The sequence below is a fragment of the Mesoplodon bidens genome (assembly GCF_964165515.1).
Source record: "Mesoplodon bidens genome assembly, chromosome: 4".
In the NCBI taxonomy this organism is placed as follows: domain Eukaryota; kingdom Metazoa; phylum Chordata; class Mammalia; order Artiodactyla; family Ziphiidae; genus Mesoplodon; species Mesoplodon bidens.
Genome location: NC_138160.1, coordinates 125586440 through 125605702, shown reverse-complemented (window position 1 = coordinate 125605702; position 19263 = coordinate 125586440). Strand labels below are relative to the sequence as shown.

The following is a 19263-nucleotide window of genomic DNA, read 5'->3' as shown; positions in this document are numbered from 1 at the left end:
AAAGTCCTTATCATTACTTACAAGGCCCTGTTATTGACCCCTGCCTACAAATTATGTGATGAGTTTCTTGTATGATTAGACTCTTTGTTTTGTCTTCTCAATTTGTGAGCTGCTTTTGGAAAAAGATGATTCCATAGCCATAGTATACCAGTAGTGCCTTGCATCTAGTAAGTGCTCAACAAATATTGCTTGGAAATAGTTACATTAACTCTTCCAAGTGTTAGAATATCTTACTGTAAGTTAGACCTTGACAAAGGAAGATAGAAGATTCCCAGGATAATCTAATGAAGAGTCTTAAAAGTATCAAGATTTTAGATTCCCTGGTGTAATAGAAAAAGTATGGTCTATGAATTCAGATTATGTTTGAATCCTGCCTCTGCTGATCCTGAAAAAGGGTCAGTAAAGTGGGCAATTTTGCACAGGCTAGATTCCAAAGTCATCCCATAAAAATATCCTTGAAGAATCCCTTAAATTACCCATATGATATAGTGTACATAGTTTTTCTTATAAACTCTGTACAAAATAATATTTACACATAAATATGCATAATATAAAGAATAATGTACAATATAAAGCTATACCCCAAATGTGGAAGGCCATTTATGAAAAAATAGACTTCTTTAAACCTTAGTAGCTCATTCAACACATCAAGATGCTGGGAGGTGATATCTGCACAGATCTGCCTGACGAAAGAGCAGATCCACTGCCCACATCTCATACTTACTTGGGTGCCTCCAACCATTGAATGGAATGCAGTTGCAACAGTCAACATTATTCAAATGTGTTTCCTTCCTTTTTTTTTTTCTGGCTTATGCTAAGCATATGTACGTGAATCCATATACTAATGCATATGTGATGCAGTTAGGTATATAATTATTCCTAGATGAAGGGCAAAATAAGTTCTTAATAGAATGTGAGGTAGGTGGAAGTGAGGTAGAGTAATTTGAAGTTCAACTACAGTGATTTTAAATGAAATGCAGATTTGTCCTCTTTTCCCTCTGTATGATTAGTTTTCCCTTCCTTTTCACTGTGAGCCTCAGAACCTTATGGTTTTTAAAGAGGTCCTCTGCTTTGCCTGTTTGAGAAAATAATTCATATTTCTTCCTTCAGGAAGAAAAAAAATGAATGGAGCTTTTAATCCTATGAGTCAACCTTAAAGCCTATAAGATCCACCCTGTCACCCTTCCTCCTCCACCTCATCATTATATAGGCTCCCATTTCACAAAACTAGGGGGCAAAGAAGAGGTCAGGAGTGAGTAAGGAAATGGATGACAACCTTGAAAACTTGAGGGGGACAGAAAGGGTGTAGAGTTCTAAGAGGACAAAGCACAGAGCTAGTGCATGTGGAGAGAAAATTCAACCATTCATGTGTAGAATGTGGAAAGACAAAGTGCATGTGTGAAAAAGACCCCAGGGTCTTAGTGAATAATAACATAAAAGTGTCAGTTAAAACTCGACCGGGAATAAGTCATCCAAAATAGTATGTTGTTCCAGAAGAAGTAATTACCAAATCTTATTCAGTTCAGGATACACCCTTAGCCTAATACAGTTTAATGAGCTAGTCTGAAAAAATGTGATTGCCGTGTAAGATTGACAGGCACATGGGGAGAGAGTGTATAAGAGAGAGTTAAAGCAGTGGATTCATTGCTTGAAGAAGATTGAAAGGCAATTATAACAGCATTCCAAACAAAATAAAATCTCTATCCAGGGCATAGTGACCAATTGTGCTTTACTCTCTTTGAACAAGAGACTGCTAGAAGTCTAAATTATTAGCACTAGGAACTCAAGTTAGGAAATGATTCCAAGAAGGCTGTCAAAACAGTGCCAATGTGAAGAAGGAAGCTAGAATTTAGAACTCTTAAAAATATCAGATTATTCTCCACTGGATTGTGTGCATACACGGTATGAGGAATGGGGCGAGTTCTGGAGCGATCGGGATCAAGGAAGGCTTAGGGAAGGGGGGGTAGATGGAAGTGGGGTGAACAAGGGGGGCGTTGTAGGAAAAGGCGTGCAGGTGATTGTGAATGCAGCATGTTCAAGGGCAGGGATGAGACTTCCCTAGAAGGCTCTGACTATGTCTTTCTTTCTCCCTACTGTGTTTCCCTTTCTGCTTGGTCCCTTCTCTCCTTTCTGATAGTGCTGCACGTTTGGTTTGAAAGTGGGATGGAGTCAATGCTAGAGTGACTCACTGAAGGCCATGTTCAGACTGGTAAACAGACAGAGTTAACTTTTATTGGCAAAGAGAGAAGAGAGGGCCTGACATGAAGAGAGAAGCAGTTTAAGAAGCCAGGTGGCCCCTAAGAGAGACAGACACAGAGCCAGAAAGACAAAGTAAAGTTCCACCCCCACCCCCAGGCTCCTAACAGCAGGCCAAGCCCCTGTTCCATTTCACATCCTCTGGTTTTAGTCCTGGTAAACTGCAAGATTTTTCTCTCCTACAATAATCCTTTTGTTTTTTAAGTTGGTTTTGTTTTGCGTAAGTTTGAGAAGCTTTCTGTTTCTTGGCCTCTAAAGAGTCCAGACTAGAATAGAACTTCCCCCTGCCCCCAGCCTGCTTTTTTTCTCTCTTTCCCCGTTCCCATCCCTGGAGGCTTGCCATCCTTTTTTCTTTATAGTCCTGTGTGCAGCTGCTTTTCTCAAACACTCTTTTCTCTTCTTTGTCCCATTCCTTCACCTCTGTTCTTGGCCCATTCCTGCTTTCTCTCCTTGGAACTAGCAAACCTTCTCCTGGAGAGTTATATCTTCCCCCGCCCACTTCACATAACAACTTTATTTGCCAGGATCATTACATTTCAAATTCAGCCCCGCCACTGGGGAACGGAGGATTTAAGGTACCTCCCAGCCTCCAGCCAAACTTCAGAACACCGTCATTGTCTTCTCCATATACCTAGCGCATTCACCCGTCTGCTGACCCATCATCTTCATTATACAGAAAAATGCCATTATCCAGAATCCACAATTCATTAGATTCCTACATTCACATACATACTCTTTCCTATTCCTGCATTTCACTTTTAAGAGAAAAGGATAAACCCTAGGGGAGAGAATTGAGGAAATCACATTCATGTTCAAAGTAGTTAGTAGAAAAGATTTGACTTGACATTAACTGATTTGAAAGAAGACCTGGAAATTTTAGTTGACACTGCGATATGGACTATTACAAGTGTAAATCCGTTTTAAGCTGTATGAGTAGAAAGCACATGTCTTGTACTGTACAGAAGCATACACGTCCCTCTGTGTTCTGAACTCTGGCAGATTGTGTTCAGTAAGGCAAAGCATCAGTAGAGGTGACCCAAGCCCTGACCACTGGTGTGGAATAAAGATTAGAGGCTAAGTCTTGGTATAATTGAATGGAGAGTGGGATGGGTTGAGGTCTGTCCTCAAATATCTGGAGGGCTTTTTCATAGAGGAAGGGGTAGCCTGGCTCTCTGTCAACCCAGGGAACTAACAGGTGGACAGTTAAGGAAAGCAGATCTAAATTCAAAGGAATGAGGAAGCCATGCTGATTTAGAGCTGCTTATGCTTTCCCAGGAAGGGTCCAGTGCAGGCTGAAGAATCCTGAGAATCCCGCCCTGGCTGGACATGAGAGGCAAGGATTTCCCTTCTTTTTTCTTTTACATTACGAAACTAACACAGGGTTATAGCAACAAGTCAAATAATGCTATATCGTGACCCCACATGTTAAGGTAACTCATGTTACTAGTTTGGTGTGTGTCCTTCCATACCTTTCTCTATGTCTACACAAACATGTATTAACCTTAATGGATGGATATGATTTTGTTTTGTTTTTACAAACTCAAGATCATACTATACACACTACTCTGCTCAGTAATATAAACATCCCTCCTGGTCATTCATATTCTTTGAAGTAGCTGCCGATATTCTAAAGTATAGGTATACTATGACTTATTAAACTAGTCCCCCATTCATAGAGAGTCACCTTATTTCCAGATTTTGTTACAATGTCATTGTAACTAACAATGCTGCAATAAATGATCTCAAACATATATCATCATAAACCAATGTCTAGTTTTTATAGGATAGTTTCCATTAAGGTAGGTTTTGCTAAGTCGAAAGATGTGCACATTATTGTATTTTAATCGCTACTTCCAGATCACCTTCTGAAAATCTTGTTGCATTCATACTCCCACCAGCAAGTGCCCATTTCCTCATACTATCTCCAGGATAGAATGTTATCAGTCATTGTCATTTTTGCACATCCCAGTAGAGATACTACTGAGAAGGGAGTGTAGGATAGTGCTTAAGGATAAGGATGCTCTTGGCCAGAACACCCAAGTACCTATCTGAGCTCCAGCAAGCACTAGCTGTGTGACTTTAAGCTGAGACACGTTACTGCCTTGTATTTTAGTTACACTTATTTGTAAAAAGAGGTATGATGTGAATACCTACCTCATAAAATTGTTTTGTGTATTAAATGAATTAATGGTTAGAAAAGGCTTAGAACAGTAGTCGCATATACTAAAATTTTTATAAGATTAAAGATTAATAAGATTAATCTTCTATAAGATTAAAGATTTTAAAATCTTGCATCTCCTTGACTACGAATAAGGTTGGGCGTATTTCTATGTATTTCTTGGTGATTTCCTTCTAGCTTTTTCTAAATGTTCTCTCCGTGTCCTTTTGCCCATATTTTTACTGAGTTGTCTTTTTATCAATTGGGGGAAACTTTTTTATGTATTACAAATAGTAACCCTTTCCTGTCCTTTTTACCTTCCATCAATTGTTACCTTTTAATCCATTTATTAAAATCAGAGGTTTTTAGAACAATATTAACATAAAAACCTCAATCAGTATAGAACTCTAAAAATAATTTTAAACTCGTATAATCTCATACTCCAACCATGGTTAAGAGTCTGTTGTACGGAAGCTCCTCCATTTACCCCCTCCAATTCACTGACTCTCAGCCTTGGCTCTACGTATCGGTCATCCACGGGCTTTCCAAACACTAGTACTTGGGTTCCACCTCCCAGGCATTCTGACTTAACAACAACTCCCCAGCACCACCACCCAGTGGTGGGGCCCAGGCATCAGTTTTCAGTAAGAAGCCTCATTTGATTCTAATGTGCACCCAGGGATGGGAACCAGACGATGCAATCCTGAAAAGTCACTTTGCTCCTAAATCAGAATGTCACTAGTAACCAGTACCACCATAGTAGGCAGAACTGACACAGTTTAGTTCTGTATATAGCTTTGTTCCTACCTGTGAAAGGTTGTGTTTCAAAGGTCTTAGAGATGCATCTTTGCGTACACCCACACCTTTTTAGTGTAATGACTTCTTTAGTGTAAAGACACTGATGACTTTTTAGTGTAATAACTTCCAACTCTAAGATTCTTTAAGTTTATATCAAATTTATACTTATCTTCTTAGATCTGTATAAGCCACAGTAGTGAATGACAGAATATAGTATGATACTCCTGAGGTCTTGTTGATCCTTGATCATCAAAGATTCAGTGATGTTTATCCTCATTGTTAGTAGGAGAAAAAGCGTGTGGGCAGATTTCAGAAAAACTTACATCAATAGCAGTTAAAAAACAAAACTAAAATAATTTTTGTGATTAATCCTAACCAGACTTAAACCACTGCCTCTTCCCATCCCATCCCCTTCCCCACCTATAAACGTTAATTGAAATTTTCCTCTACTGTGATATTTTAAGATGTCTCCTTTTCTCCTGTGGAATTACACAATGTGAAACATCAAGGGAAATAACAGGAAAGGCAGTGAACATGCCTTTCAGAATGCAGGGAAACACGCTTTGAGAAATAGCAATGTTGGCAGAAAATGGAAGTGTCTGGGAGAAAAAAACAAGATAAAACTGGCAGAATTACAGGCTGCTGCATGGGCTGGTAATTAGAGAGTGAGTTCATCTTCTGAGGGAAAGATATTTTTCCTCTCTTTTCTGTAGAGAGGCCAAAAGGAGTCAAAGACACTGAGAGCATGAAATTGTTAGTCTGCCATAAAAACCATCTTTGATGCATTGGGTTTAAAAAATATGTATTAATTCCCCAGGTATTTTTTTTTATGGGTTGTGTGTTATTCTTGTAGCTGGCAATAAGGGATAAGTCTTTGAGAGATAGATAGATAGATAGATAGATAGATAGATAGATAGATAGATAGATAGATGGATAGATAGATGGATGATCGCTCTTTCCTATATTTTATGTGTATATAAAGACTTTTTAAACCAGAAGATCTTTATGGACTGAAACTTTTTGCTGCCTATTGTGGAAGTTAATACTGGGTTTCTTTTATCCACCTTTGATTTAGACTCTTTCCAGAAAGGTTTCCTTAAGAACTGGATTTTTCAGTCTCAGAACTGTTGACATTTGGGGCCAGATAATTCTTTTTTTTTTTTTAACATCTTTATTGGAGTATAATTGCTTTACAATGGTGTGTTAGCTTCTTCTGCTTGATAACAAAGTGAATCAGTTATACATAGACATATATCCCCACATCTCTGGGCCGGATAATTCTTTGTGGCTAGAGGCTGTCCTGTACATCGTAGGGCTTTTAGCATCATCCTTGGTCTCTACCCAATAGTATAGGCCCCATTTTGACAATCAAAAATATCTCCAGACATTGTCAGATGGCAGTTTGACCCCCAGTGAAGAGCAATGCTTATGGCTCTGCTTTTGGGGTTGAAGGAGCCATCACTTCTTCAAAAAGCAATGTACCTAACTCCCCAATCTAAATTAGAGCCCCTGTTTCATTTAATGAAAGAATATTTTTTCCTCTCTTGAAACAATACACATCTCTTTATAGCATCAGTGACAGTTTGTAACAATGTGTCTACCTCCAGTCATTAATGTCTTTCTTCCCTATTAGACTTTAAGTGCTGCAGCTAATCTGCTTTGTTCACCCTGTACTCATACCACCCAGAGCAGCGACTGGCACTTAATAAATGTTTGTCAAAGAATATAATCCTAAGATATTTAAGACCCTGAAGCACAAAGCCTGATTTGGTCCAAAGGGGTTTTTCCTCTCAGGCTTATTTCAATCTATTTGACAAAGCCAGTAAAAGAACTCAGGGACATATTGAGGCTGTTGAAGGGTGTGATCCAGGAAATCTAAAAATTATATTATTTGGATAGGATTCCCTGGGGGTTTGGCGGGGTGGTATTGAGTGGCAGTTTCATTCTGGAAACAACAGCTCTGATATGTCTCTGTAAACTGGAGCCAACCTCTCACTCCTGCTTTCTGAGCTCCATCCACCGTTGATCCATGGAGGAAACAAGTGTTCTGACCAGGGTGAGGCTTAATGCTCCATTAATTCTCTGAGAGAAAATACCCCAGGACCAGGAGAGATGGGCCTAGGGAAGATGAACCTCAATACAGACAGCAGAAGACGCCTTTAAAGGCTTCTTTTCATGTTCTTAAAAAATGGAATTAAGATGCATATTTTTTAAAATGAAAAATGACTGGCATTCTTCCCACTGAAAATGGGAAGTAATTTAATTTGTGAGTGGTTTATTTTATTTGACAGTCTTTGTACATACTCGATTTGGTTTGTTACACTGAATTACCCTCTGATAATGGGTATACAGAATGCCAGACTGTGCCCCCCAGGTTGGTTTGATAATTGGATGAACGACCATATTGTACATGGTTTTCATGACAATGTGGACAGAAGCTATTAGGAAAACTCCCAACCAGAAAAGCCTTCCACCTTTTTTCCCAACAAAGTTAATTGCTACCCAATGACCAATCATTCCACTGGCCACTTCTCCTGAGCATTGCTAAGTTCTATAATCATGACTGAAATCCCTAGGGTGGATGGAAGGGATGCCTAAGCCCCACAGCCTATAGAAAAATCCAGAAAATCTTCCCTAGGCAGTCTCTCAGAATGGACCATTTTTTCGACAACTGAAAGTTAATGTGAAGGATTCTAGTGATAACTACCATAGGGGCTCGAGCCAGATGGTCAAGTTCATCCACCTCCAAGTACCTGTATGACCTTGAGCAAGTTTCACCCCTTCATTTGCTTCAGGATCCAAACCTGTAAAGTGGGAACAATATTAGTATCCACCTCCAAGTACCTGTATGACCTTGAGCAAGTTTCACCCCTTCATTTGCTTCAGGATCCAAACCTGTAAAGTGGGAACAATATTAGTATCCACCTCTTAAGGTCATTGTGAAGATTCAATAACATGGTATACATACAGTATACATACAGCTTAGCACAATTTGGCAAAAGTAAGCTCTCCAGAAATGTCTCTTTGGTAGATGGTATGTATCAGGCCATGTGCTAAATTTTCTCAACAAAGGTACAGAGAGCTGCTATCTCTAACATTGTGGAAAGGAGCCTTGAAATGGAGAAAGATGAAGTAAGAAGCCCAGGGCCACATGGTTGGTAAATAGACCAGCCAAGATTCAAGCCCAGGTCTGTATGACTCTAAAAACTCTTTAACACCATGCAACTTCAAATTTTGTGCTTGTGTACCCACTAGAAGAATTTTGAAAAGCCACATAGCTTCTTGAGCATTTTTAAGTAGACAACTAATCACTTCCATCAGAATGTTAAATACTTATAAAGGATGTGATTTCAGGAGTATTTTAAACATAGGCAGTTTAAAATAAAACTGTTATATCACCTTTTTAATGCATCCCATGGAATTTAAATACCATTGTAACTGGATACCCATCAATATCCATTAAAAGAATAATGAACAGGTTCTTTAAAAGTCAGAACTTTCTGTTGTTCCTTTTTCTTCTTTAATTACGTATTTTTCACTGCACTTCCCCCAAATAAATGTTAAATGCTTTTTTTTATCATTTCTACAATGAAAAATAGGAAGATTTTTCCCCTCCCTATGACTGTATGACTGTAAGAGTTTAAAATTCTCTTGTGGATTTAATTGTCTCTAAAATTATTAATAGAACACAATTGACCAAAACAACATAAAACATGCAATTCTGACAAATAATGATTAAACATAAGAAGTAAAATTTGATTAGAAATTCCTATTATAATGAGCTGAGGGCGGGGCATTTGTGGGGCTTTGATTAAAGGTGTCGTCTGATTGTCCCTCCCTGAAGTGTTTATACCTTGGATAGCGCCCCACAGTAAGATTCAGGATGGGGAAGGTTTGTTTCTTTTCCAAATGCGAGAAGGAGAACCTAGGCTGTGGGTATGTCCTGACATGATTTGATTTTAAGAAGGAAATTATATTAAGTTAGAGATGGAGAAGTGGTTTCCTTTAAAACTGTTCCAGATAGCTCTTGGGAAGTCATTACATTCTCCTGTTTGAAGACAGCTGCTCTGCACTGCTAAGCTGGGTTGTTTTGGAACAGGGATATTTATAGCAGGACCCCACTGGCTCTCCCATCTTCAAGATGACTCACTCCCTCTTCCTTGGCAGTGAAGTCTGGATGCTCTTTAGCTATTGGCTTTATCCCAAACCTACAGTAATTATCGTTGGAGAGTCACAGAGGATATTTTTTTGAAGGAAGCCCAGGAAAGGCAAGGTGGCAAACTTGAAGTGAGGCTGAAATCTGGAACTTTCTACCCTTTCCTCCATTGGAAATGGTCTAGAGACCATTTAGGGCCTCTAGATGGAATTGTATTATCACCCCAGATTCCCCACCAGGCCTTGAACCTGTGGTCCCAGAGCACCAGGGTCAGGGATTCCCTGCACCAAGGGAAAGGTGGACAGCTCCTACCTGTTTCTTTTCTAGATCAAACAAACGTGGTTTCAGCTTCCCAAAAGGGCTGGTTATGAACAAGAAGGGGTGGGTAGAGGGTTGTGTATTCTCTGCCCCCACCAAGCTTTATAAGGAAACTCTGTGTGGTAACTGCCCAGCACGTAGTAAATGCTTAATAAATGTTTATGGAAGGTTTTATCTGGGGCCAGTGTGTGGTCATAACATTCCTATGTGAACTTCCTAACTGATGACATGGAACCCCCATAACACCATGGCCTGAATATGTCCTGTCAGTCTCAATACAGAGTAATCTCAGTTATTGGGGACGGCAGTGGAGAGCATCTATTGAATACTGACAAGGAGATAGGGAGCAAGCATGAATTTAAATTGATAGCAGTTTTTGGGCTTCCCTGGTGGTGCAGTGGTTGAGAGTCCGCCTGCCGATGCAGGGGACACGGGTTCATGCCCCGGTCTGGGAAGATCCCACATGCCGCGGAGCGGCTGGGCCCGTGAGCCATGGCCGCTGAGCCTGTGCGTCCGGAGCCTGTGCTCCGCCACGGGAGAGGCCACAACAGTGAGAGGCCCGTGTACTGAAAAAAAAAAAAAAAAATTGATAGCAGTTTCTTCAAATTTCATGTTGATTATGTTGCTTGTACTTAATATTCCAAGGGTATTCACGTGTTTGTCTGCTGAACTCAATCAGATTTGACCCAGAGTTACAAAATTGCTGAAATCCATTCACATCCTTGTACTGATGGACACCTCTCTCCTTCCTTCTCCATGGCTCCATCTTTCTTTTCTTGAGCTCGTGTCCGGCCGTCTCTTCTCTCTCAGACTCTTGCCTTGAATCCGTCAACTTACAGGGGCACTGGATATTGCCACGGTGAGCAGAGCTGTTGTTTTTCCTCTGTAAAGAGCCCTCACCTCTAGCCTGTCTCCCTGCTGTGCATTTTCACAGGTGTCGTTTAAAGTGGGGGCCTCGGGGGCTTCCAGGATTCTGCTCCTCTTTCATCGTATGTCTCTGAAGGGGGCTTCGTGACCCGCCAACACCTGCTTAGGTGTCGTGGAAGGCTGTGACGCATCACCACTGTGGTCACCAAACAAGCCAAATGGCAGCAACATTCATTTTGTTAGTAAATGGGTTCTGAGAGGTGACAGATAATCTTATATTTCCCAAGAGGAGAGGCAGGAAAGATAATGAGAAAGACTGGAAGGGAGGAAACCTGAGAGAGAGGTGGGGAGAGACAGAAGGAGGGGAGAGGGAAGGGAAAGAGAGCAAGGAGAAGGGGATTTCTTAACACGGAGGGGGATCAGTATTGGGCAGCTCCCTGCACCTCCCTGAGTCTTCTTTATCCCCACAGTTAGACCTGTGATGCAGCCCTGCCTACTTATCCTACCTCTCCTACCACTTTCCCTCCCTGCTCACTCCTCTCCAGCCACAAAGGATCCTCAATGTTCCATCTACCCTCTAAGCACATTCCGACCTCAGGGCCTTTGCGCTTGCTGTTTCCTCTGCCTGGAATGCTCTTCCCAGAAAACCACATGGCTGGCGCCCTCCCTCCATTCAGCTCTCTGCTCAAGTGTCATCCCCTGAGGGAGGCAGGCCTTCCATCCTCACCCCACCTCACATAGCATGACGCCCATCCTCCACACCCTCACCCAGCTCAGGTTTTCTTCATGTCTGATATGGAGGAGGGATTGATTCCATGTTTTGTGTGAGTAACAAAATCACTGACCGCCCCCCCCACGCCCAGAAACACACAGAATCACACACTTGCACGCATGCGCTTTGCTCCGTCCCCTCCAAGCTCTGCACACGCCGGTCCCTCTGACTGGAGCACAGCTTCGTCCCCTCCCCGCCCCCAATTTCTGCCTGGTGGATTCCGATAAACCCTTCACCTCCTGCTCACTTACTAGTCCTCTCCTTTTTGGGGTCCCCCTTGAGCTCCCCGAGCAGACATGGGGCCCGTTTGGCTGACACTGTCCTGGGCAGTGCACCTGCAGTGAGACATCCACATGCGTACTTATCTGTCCCACACACCTGAGGGTGCTCCTCCAAGCCCAGAGGACAGAGCAGCCAAGGACTTAGACTCCAGAGTCGGGAGTGCCAGGCATGAGTATGAGCTGTGTGACTTTATACAGATTACTTCACCTTTCTGGCCTCTGTTTCCTCATCTGTGCAGCAGAGATCATATTATCCACCCAGCTAAATGATAGGATACTGATGAGGATTCACTGATGAATTGCTTAACATTATGAGCAGTCAGCTGGGTCAGAGGATGGTGAGTGGAGGCTGTGCTATGCGAGGTGGGGTGGGTGGGGGATCAGCCCTCTCTCGGGGGGTGATCACTGAACAGAGCCCTGAGTGATGTGAGGGAGGGAGCCACGGGGTGCTCTGGGCTCTTCTCATCCACTAATACCCCAGCTGAGACACAGCTCTGTAAGCCCCGTGGCAGGTTAGACTCTGAGGCTGCTCTCTTGGGCCCTGGGACATTATTCGGCTGATACTCTAACACGATGCTTATTATCTGGCCAACCAGGCCAGGGTGCTCATCCTTCAGAATCAGGCTCCGGGTGATGAGCAGAAACTGAATCAAGGTCAGGGAGGAGTATGAGGCTCCTGAGGGAAGGACATGAATTCCAGCATTGCAATCCAGAACCACCTGTACCCTCCGAGGGCCAAGGGCTGACCCCCATTCTCATTCGCAAGCACAGTGCAGCACCAGCCTTGTCTCAGGGCTGAGTCTAGGCCCACGGCCACTGCCAAGATAGCTCAGAAAAGAGGGTTTGAACTAACACTTAAAGGTCCTGGTTTGATCCTGGAGTTTGTCTGGTTCTGTGGAAAATGACTCAGGCACCTGCTGTCGGGGGGGCAGAGGAAGGGAAGCTCTGGGATGAGTGGCAGAAACCCAGGCTGTGTTGGCGACCCCAACTGGGTGACCATAGACGGGGCATGTCACCTCTCGGGCTCCTGATTTCCTCATCTGCAGAATTTAGGAACTGTCTGGGCCAGTTGGTCTCAAAATTTCCTTAACCACAGAAATAGTTATTTAAGCAAGATATTGATTGAGAATCCAAACATATTACCAGGAATGATGAAGAGGGTAAGGCCTAGACACCATGGCCTCCCACTCTGCCCCCCCAACACACACTCACACACACGACAGCCTTGAAAGATGCTTTCATGGCCCTTCCAAGATTCAGTGTTCCGTGATTCAATGTCACATCCATATGGCACAGTCCTTTCAAACTGTTAGGCTGAACCACGTGAAATTACTGAGTTTTCAGAAATGGCATTCTCATATTTCAACCTAAGAGTTTCATTTGTAACAGTGGTTACGTGTGCTCACGCAGGAACCAAATTGTCCAAGTTGAGCCCCTCATCTTGCTCTCTGTGTGACATTGGACAGGATACTTCACCTTTCCTGTAAAATGGCAAACAAGGAGTCTTCCTTGTGAGGTCGGCTACTGAGAGGGCTAAAGGGCAGGGGTGCTACTACAGGAAGCCCTCCATGATCTTACAGGGAAAGCCCAAATGTTGCCTGTGGGCCGAACTCAAGGAGCTGTGTCCCACTCTTCTTCCTGCCTGGCCCCAGGAGGAGTAGTAGAAAACACAATCCCAACAGGGTTTCTTTTTTTGCGGTACGCGGGCCTCTCACTGTTGTGGCCTCTCCCGTTGCGGAGCACAGGCTCCGGATGTGCAGGCTCAGCGACCATGGCTCACGGGCCCAGCCGCTCCACGGCATGTGGGATCTTCCTGGACCAGGGCACGAACCCGCGTCCCCTGCATTGGCAGGCGGACTCTCAACCACTGTGCCACCAAGGAAGCCCTCAACAGGGTTTCTTAACTGGTCATCCTGTCCAGCTTGAACTGCCTTACCTCCCTCTTCCTTCTTGTGTGGGATGTCACTGGGCAGTGGATAGCCTTGACCTGGGCATGGGAATGGTGTTGGAATATCATGAGTGACGTTCATCCCCTGCCTTATCTGGGCAAAGCATTAGCGCTCCCTCCCCAGATACCTACCCGGAGCTTCCCCATTAAGTGCCACATCATGCAATATGTCAGCCTGAATTAGCAGGCAGGCCCATCACATTAAACTGAAGCTCTGGGCTGGCAGTTACCCCTTGGTGATGCCTCTTTATCCTGGCTGTCATGCTCCCTTCCCTGCCACCAGAGCCACGGGAAGCCTCTGCGGACAGTGCATGGTAATGAAGGAGGCCCAGGGAAGAGTTGAGGAGAAGCCACAGGAAGTTCTCACAGATTCCATTTCTTCCACAGCCCTGGGGAGCCTGCTTTGAGCTCTACTACCTTGCGGGGCTGGGCAGGGCTCAAAAGCTCCAGGTGGGGAGTTCCTTTATGACAAACCGCGAGAGCAGGCACGTGTCTCTGAAAACACACGGAATAGACAATCTATTCAAATACCATGAACACCTACAGCACCGAACTGAGATTTCTAGAGGCAGCTTAAGCACAGAATTCTATGACTACCACTACCATTATTACTACCAATAATCCTATTGATTCCATAAATTCTATGGGCACTGTACTCGTATCCCTTACAGAGCATTTACCATGTCTTACCATGTATGCTCTTTGAGTGTGGTGTGATACAGTGGAAAAAGCACTAGATTTGCATGCAGTCAGATAGACTCTGGGATCAAATTCTGGCTATGCCTCCTATAGCTGGGCAACTCTGGGCCAGTGACTTAGCTTCTCTGAGCCTGAGTTTTCTCTTTGTAATAGTATTTTGTACTACTAGTATCTATTTCACAGAGTTGTTGAAACAATTACTGAGATGGTGTATGAAGAATGTTTGACGCAGAGTCAGGGCCCAATAAATATTTGCAGGAGAGTTCCTAAGGGCAAAGGTACTTTTCTTATCCATTACAAAGCCTTAACTCAGACACACCCTCATTTGGCATTCGATGGTATATCACCTTCCTTTTCAAAGTTCTGCTTCATTCATCCTCTAAGTTGTTCTCCACTCTACATCAGAAATGATCTCATCAAAACTTTGAACCTGACCATATCAGAATCATTGGAAATCTTTTGATTTCTTCCCATTTCTCTTAGGATTATGGCAAAAATCTTTCTTGGGGCCTGCCTCTTACCTGCCCTGTCACTTCATCTTCCACCATGGTTCTCATCACTCTCTGTCTCAACTACACTGACCCATCCATCGATCTTTCATTCTTGCCTTACCCTCACCACAGGACCTTTGCACATGCTCTTTTTTTTCACTGAATGGAGCATTCTTCCTTCCCCTCCTGGGCCAGTAAACCCCTTCTCATACTTTAAGCAACCAATTTATACTTCCTCAGCAAAACTTCTCCAGACCTCCCTGACCAGGTTAAATCTTCTTAATGCTATTTCCTCTCCTTTTGTACTTACTACAAATAAAATGTACTTACTACATTTTATTATGAGATGATTTTGTACCTACTCTACCAACTGGACCAGACATATGAAGGCAGGACCTGTGTCTGGTTTTGTTCACCAGTTGAATCCCCCAGGACCGTGTACCGAGCTCAAGGAAATGTTGCTGAAAGGGTGAGTGGGATGTTGAACTGACGGGCAAATCATCTCAACAGATCCCCACCTTCTTGATACGTAGGGCACAGTGAGTATTTCAGATAGTATAACCAGAGCCCAGAAGGGGCAGGATAATTGTCCGAGGTCACACAGCCTGTCAGTGAGGGGCGAATCTGTGGTCAGAACCCAGGGCTCCTAGTTTTTGCCATCCCTGGGCTTATACTATAGAACCATTATCCAGAACAGGGTGGAGGGCTCTCAAAGACTTTCCCTCCCATCCCACTGCTGGTTTTCAGAGGACCCGTGGCTCTTCCTACATCCGCATATCAAGCTCCTCTGGTTTCTAGGATGTCCACTGCCACATTTGCCTAGAATTCTGTGATTCCTCTGAATTGTTCATTTAACTTAAAAACTACCTCAAAATCCTTCCAGGCTGAGCTGGGAGAATTTCTGTTTTGTAAAAGGTTATGTTGTTGAGGTGACTGCACTCCACAGAATTTAACCTTCGTCTCCGCCTTCTTCCCCCCACCCACCGGGTTGACAGAAATCCAGAATTTGCAGTCTTGATCGACCACCTGGTATCAAATCAGGGCTCAGTTGCAAGAGATGACTTCCCTGAAAAGAAAATCGCTTTTGATGCTTTTATTTTCTCATTTCTGTTAAAGGGCCAGACCTGTGTTTTGTGTTTGTTGCATTGTGTTTTAGTCTTTGTCCTCTGAGGCGTTAGTTTTCCCACTACTTTCTCAGGAGCCAGTTCACTCAGGTGTAGGCAGAAGTGCCCTTGAATTCAAAGAGGGAGTCAGAACAGAGGTGGGTCTTTGTTCCTATTTGCCAGGAAGAGCTTCTTGTGTGCAAAACTATATTTAACTGCCTGATTCTCTGACCCATGGGGAAGGTAACATTTACTCACATATTCTTACTCACTTAACAAATATTTACTGATTATCCTTCATATATCAGTAAGAGGACCATATAATTTATTGTCCAAATGAGGACAGTTTTGACGTGAAAGTGGACACTGCCTTGTTGGTACTCCAACACAACAGGTTTAAACCAAGGATGTCAATGGGTGCCCTATATATTAATGGCTGAATTTGGGATACTAGAAATTTGGGTGATTATATGCTTTCCCAAAATTCCCTTAAGGATTGAGGATAAAGCCAGGATGGGGTCTAGACCTCCAAAGCCATGAAGGACAAATTTTAATCTCAGTTGAACTAGACGTTTCTAAAATTTTCCTACAACTTCCTTTCAAAAATAGATTTCATGGTTAAAAAACAAACAATCTGGAACAACAGCTCTGGAAGCTAATGACCCCACAGTGGCTTCTAAGTTCCCCTGAGATGAGGCCACTTTGAGGGCCACTTGAAAATATCTTAGAATCTATAAAGGATGAAATTGCCCATCAGGGCTAAGGGATGGTGACATTTTTGAGGAAGGAATAAAACTAAAAGGAACCAAAGGGAATAGGAACAACATGTAATTTATCAATCTCCTTTTCTAGCTCAGAGCTCCTTTGACATAGTCATGATTTTGTATATGATAATAAAGGACATAAACATGCACACTCTTTTCCTAGTAAAGAGCTCTGGTTCTGAAGTGATTTGTTTCTCTTGCATTCCAGGTGCCTGTCCTGAGACCCATGGACCTGATGGTGGAGGCCACCCCGCGAAGAGTATTTGCCAATGCACACACATATCACATCAACTCCATATCAGTCAACAGCGACTATGAAACCTACATGTCAGCTGATGACCTGAGGATTAACCTATGGAACTTTGAAATAACCAATCAAAGTTTTAGTATCCTTTCTTTGGGGCCAATAACCAGTTGGCTTGAATCAAGAGTATTCAGGTATGAGCAAGCTTGGGGAAAAGTGGAATAGAAAGGGGCAATCACAATTGAAGACCTAGGGCTTGTGGAGAACTGTTCCCTTTTAAATTACATTGGCATCTGTGATACTCGTTCATCCAAACAAAGTTAGGGAAGTACTGAATTACAAGTAGTGGACCAGGACTGCCTCTGGATTAGAACTCTGAGTCAATCCCTTCATTCAGAGGCATTGATGTGTCATGAATTACAACTAGGTTTGACTTTATCAACTATAAGACCAGAACATAGAGTTCAGTATAGGGTTCCTTCCTCTTGTTAATGGATTCACAAATGGCCTATATGGACATTATGGACCACAGGTACACAGGAGATGGCTTTCATTGTATCATAATAATGAAAATAATAATGGCTGCCATTTATTGAATTCCAAGCACTGAACTGGGAATATAATGCATAGAATCTCATTTTGAAAAATGCATATATCATTATTGTCCAACTTGATGAATTTTCACAGACAGAGTACTCCTGGATAAGTAGCATCCAGATCAGAAAACCAAACTTTATTAGCAATGCTCATGTCCCCATCACACTTCTTCAGTCTCTACCTGCCAAGAGTATATTTGATATAACAACCCCATATTGACTTAATGGGGTTCTATTATTATCTTCTGTTTAGCTAAAATTTAGAGAAGTCAAGACAATTGCTGAATGAGTATCTGACCTAGTATTCTCACCCTACTATATTGACCCTCTATTTAATATTAAAAATCGGTCATTTATTCAGCACCTATCATGTAGTCCATCCCACCACAAACCTGACTCTTTGCTTGAATTCCCAACCTCAGTTAATGATTTCACCATCCAGGTAGCTCAGCAACTGACCTAAGAGTCAATATTGATCTTTTTTCCCACTCACCAGCCTCCCCACCCCCCAACCCAATATCTGTGAGCCCTGCCTTTGCTTCATCTAAAATATATCTCAAATCAACTCATCTTTCTCCATCTCCATTCTACCGACCCACACTAGTACTGACCACTGTTGTCTTACCTATGTGACTGCAATAATCTACTGTCTAGTCTCCATTCTCTCTTGCTCTCCTACACAATACGTGTTCCACATAACAGAGTAGACCTTTCAACATGTAATTCAGATATCATTCCTCCCCAGATTAAAACACACTGGTAGCTTCCTATTGAACTTAGAATAAGATCCAAGTTCTTAACTCTGGACTGCAAGATTTCACATGATAGTGGCCCTGCATCCCTCTTTGATACCCTTTCATACCAGTCTGCCCTGACTCACTCTGCTTCAGCCAACTATCCTCTTTTCTGTTCCTGGATAAACCTTGTTCTTACTTCCATTCTCTGCATGTGCTGTTCCCTCTTTCTGGAATACTCTTCCCCCAGAGTCCACATGGCTAACTATGTGTCATCATATAGACTTCAGTCTCCTGGCACCTCCTCAGAGGCACTTCCTCCCACTAACTCCCAAGTAACCCCCAATAACCCTATATCCCCGTTAACTTCATGACATGTATCACTATTTGAAATTCGTTTTTTTATTTGTGTATTTTGGGTTTCCCCATATTTGAATGTGAATCTTATGACAAAAGGAACTTTGTATGATCCATTCCTGTATCCCAGTACCTAGAATATTCTGACATACAGAAAGTACCATTTTGATTGGACATGTCAAGTTTGAAATACTGGTAGGTCACCAAAGTGGAGCTATCCAGTGGATAATTAATCATGAAATAGAAGCTGGCAATTTCACCTTAAGTGTATATTAGTTACAGTACAGCTCTGAATGTTCTGATATAAAATAGACTCCAAAATGGCTCAAACATATAGAAGATTATTTCTCTTGTAAAGTCCAATACTGATGATCTCCATCAGCAGGCAGCCTCCTCCAATGAGTGATTCAGAGATTCAGGTTCTTTCCATCTTGTGGTTCCCCAGTGTCACCATGCTTATCTGCATCTGTACAGCAAAAGAGGAAGATTGTGTAGGACCACACATGGGAGACTCCTATGAGCCAGGTTCTAAAGTAGTGTGCATTCCATTGGCTAGAACTCAGTCACGTGATCACATCTAACTGCAAGGCAGGCTGGGAAATGTAGTATAGCTGTTGCAAATGAGTAAAAAGACCTGGTTTAGGTACACAGTCACCTGACCTTCACCACAGAAGAGTGCTCAAGGCTTTTCAGAGTTCCCCAAGGCTTTTCAGAGAATGCA

At 42.7% G+C, this 19263-nt stretch overlaps 1 protein-coding gene across 4 annotated transcripts in view; it reads left to right on the top strand.

Annotated features, from left to right (window-relative positions):
• PPP2R2B (protein phosphatase 2 regulatory subunit Bbeta) overlaps nt 1-19263 on the top strand; it is a gene marked incomplete at both ends in the record, with an annotated part of 458963 nt that overhangs the window by 381705 nt on the left and 57995 nt on the right. For all 4 annotated transcript variants that reach the window (XM_081230516.1, XM_081230517.1, XM_081230515.1 and 1 more), the window contains one exon: nt 16820-16997. In XM_081230516.1, coding sequence (XP_081086642.1) covers nt 16820-16997 — 178 coding nt within the window. The remainder of the gene's footprint in view (nt 1-16819; nt 16998-19263) is intronic.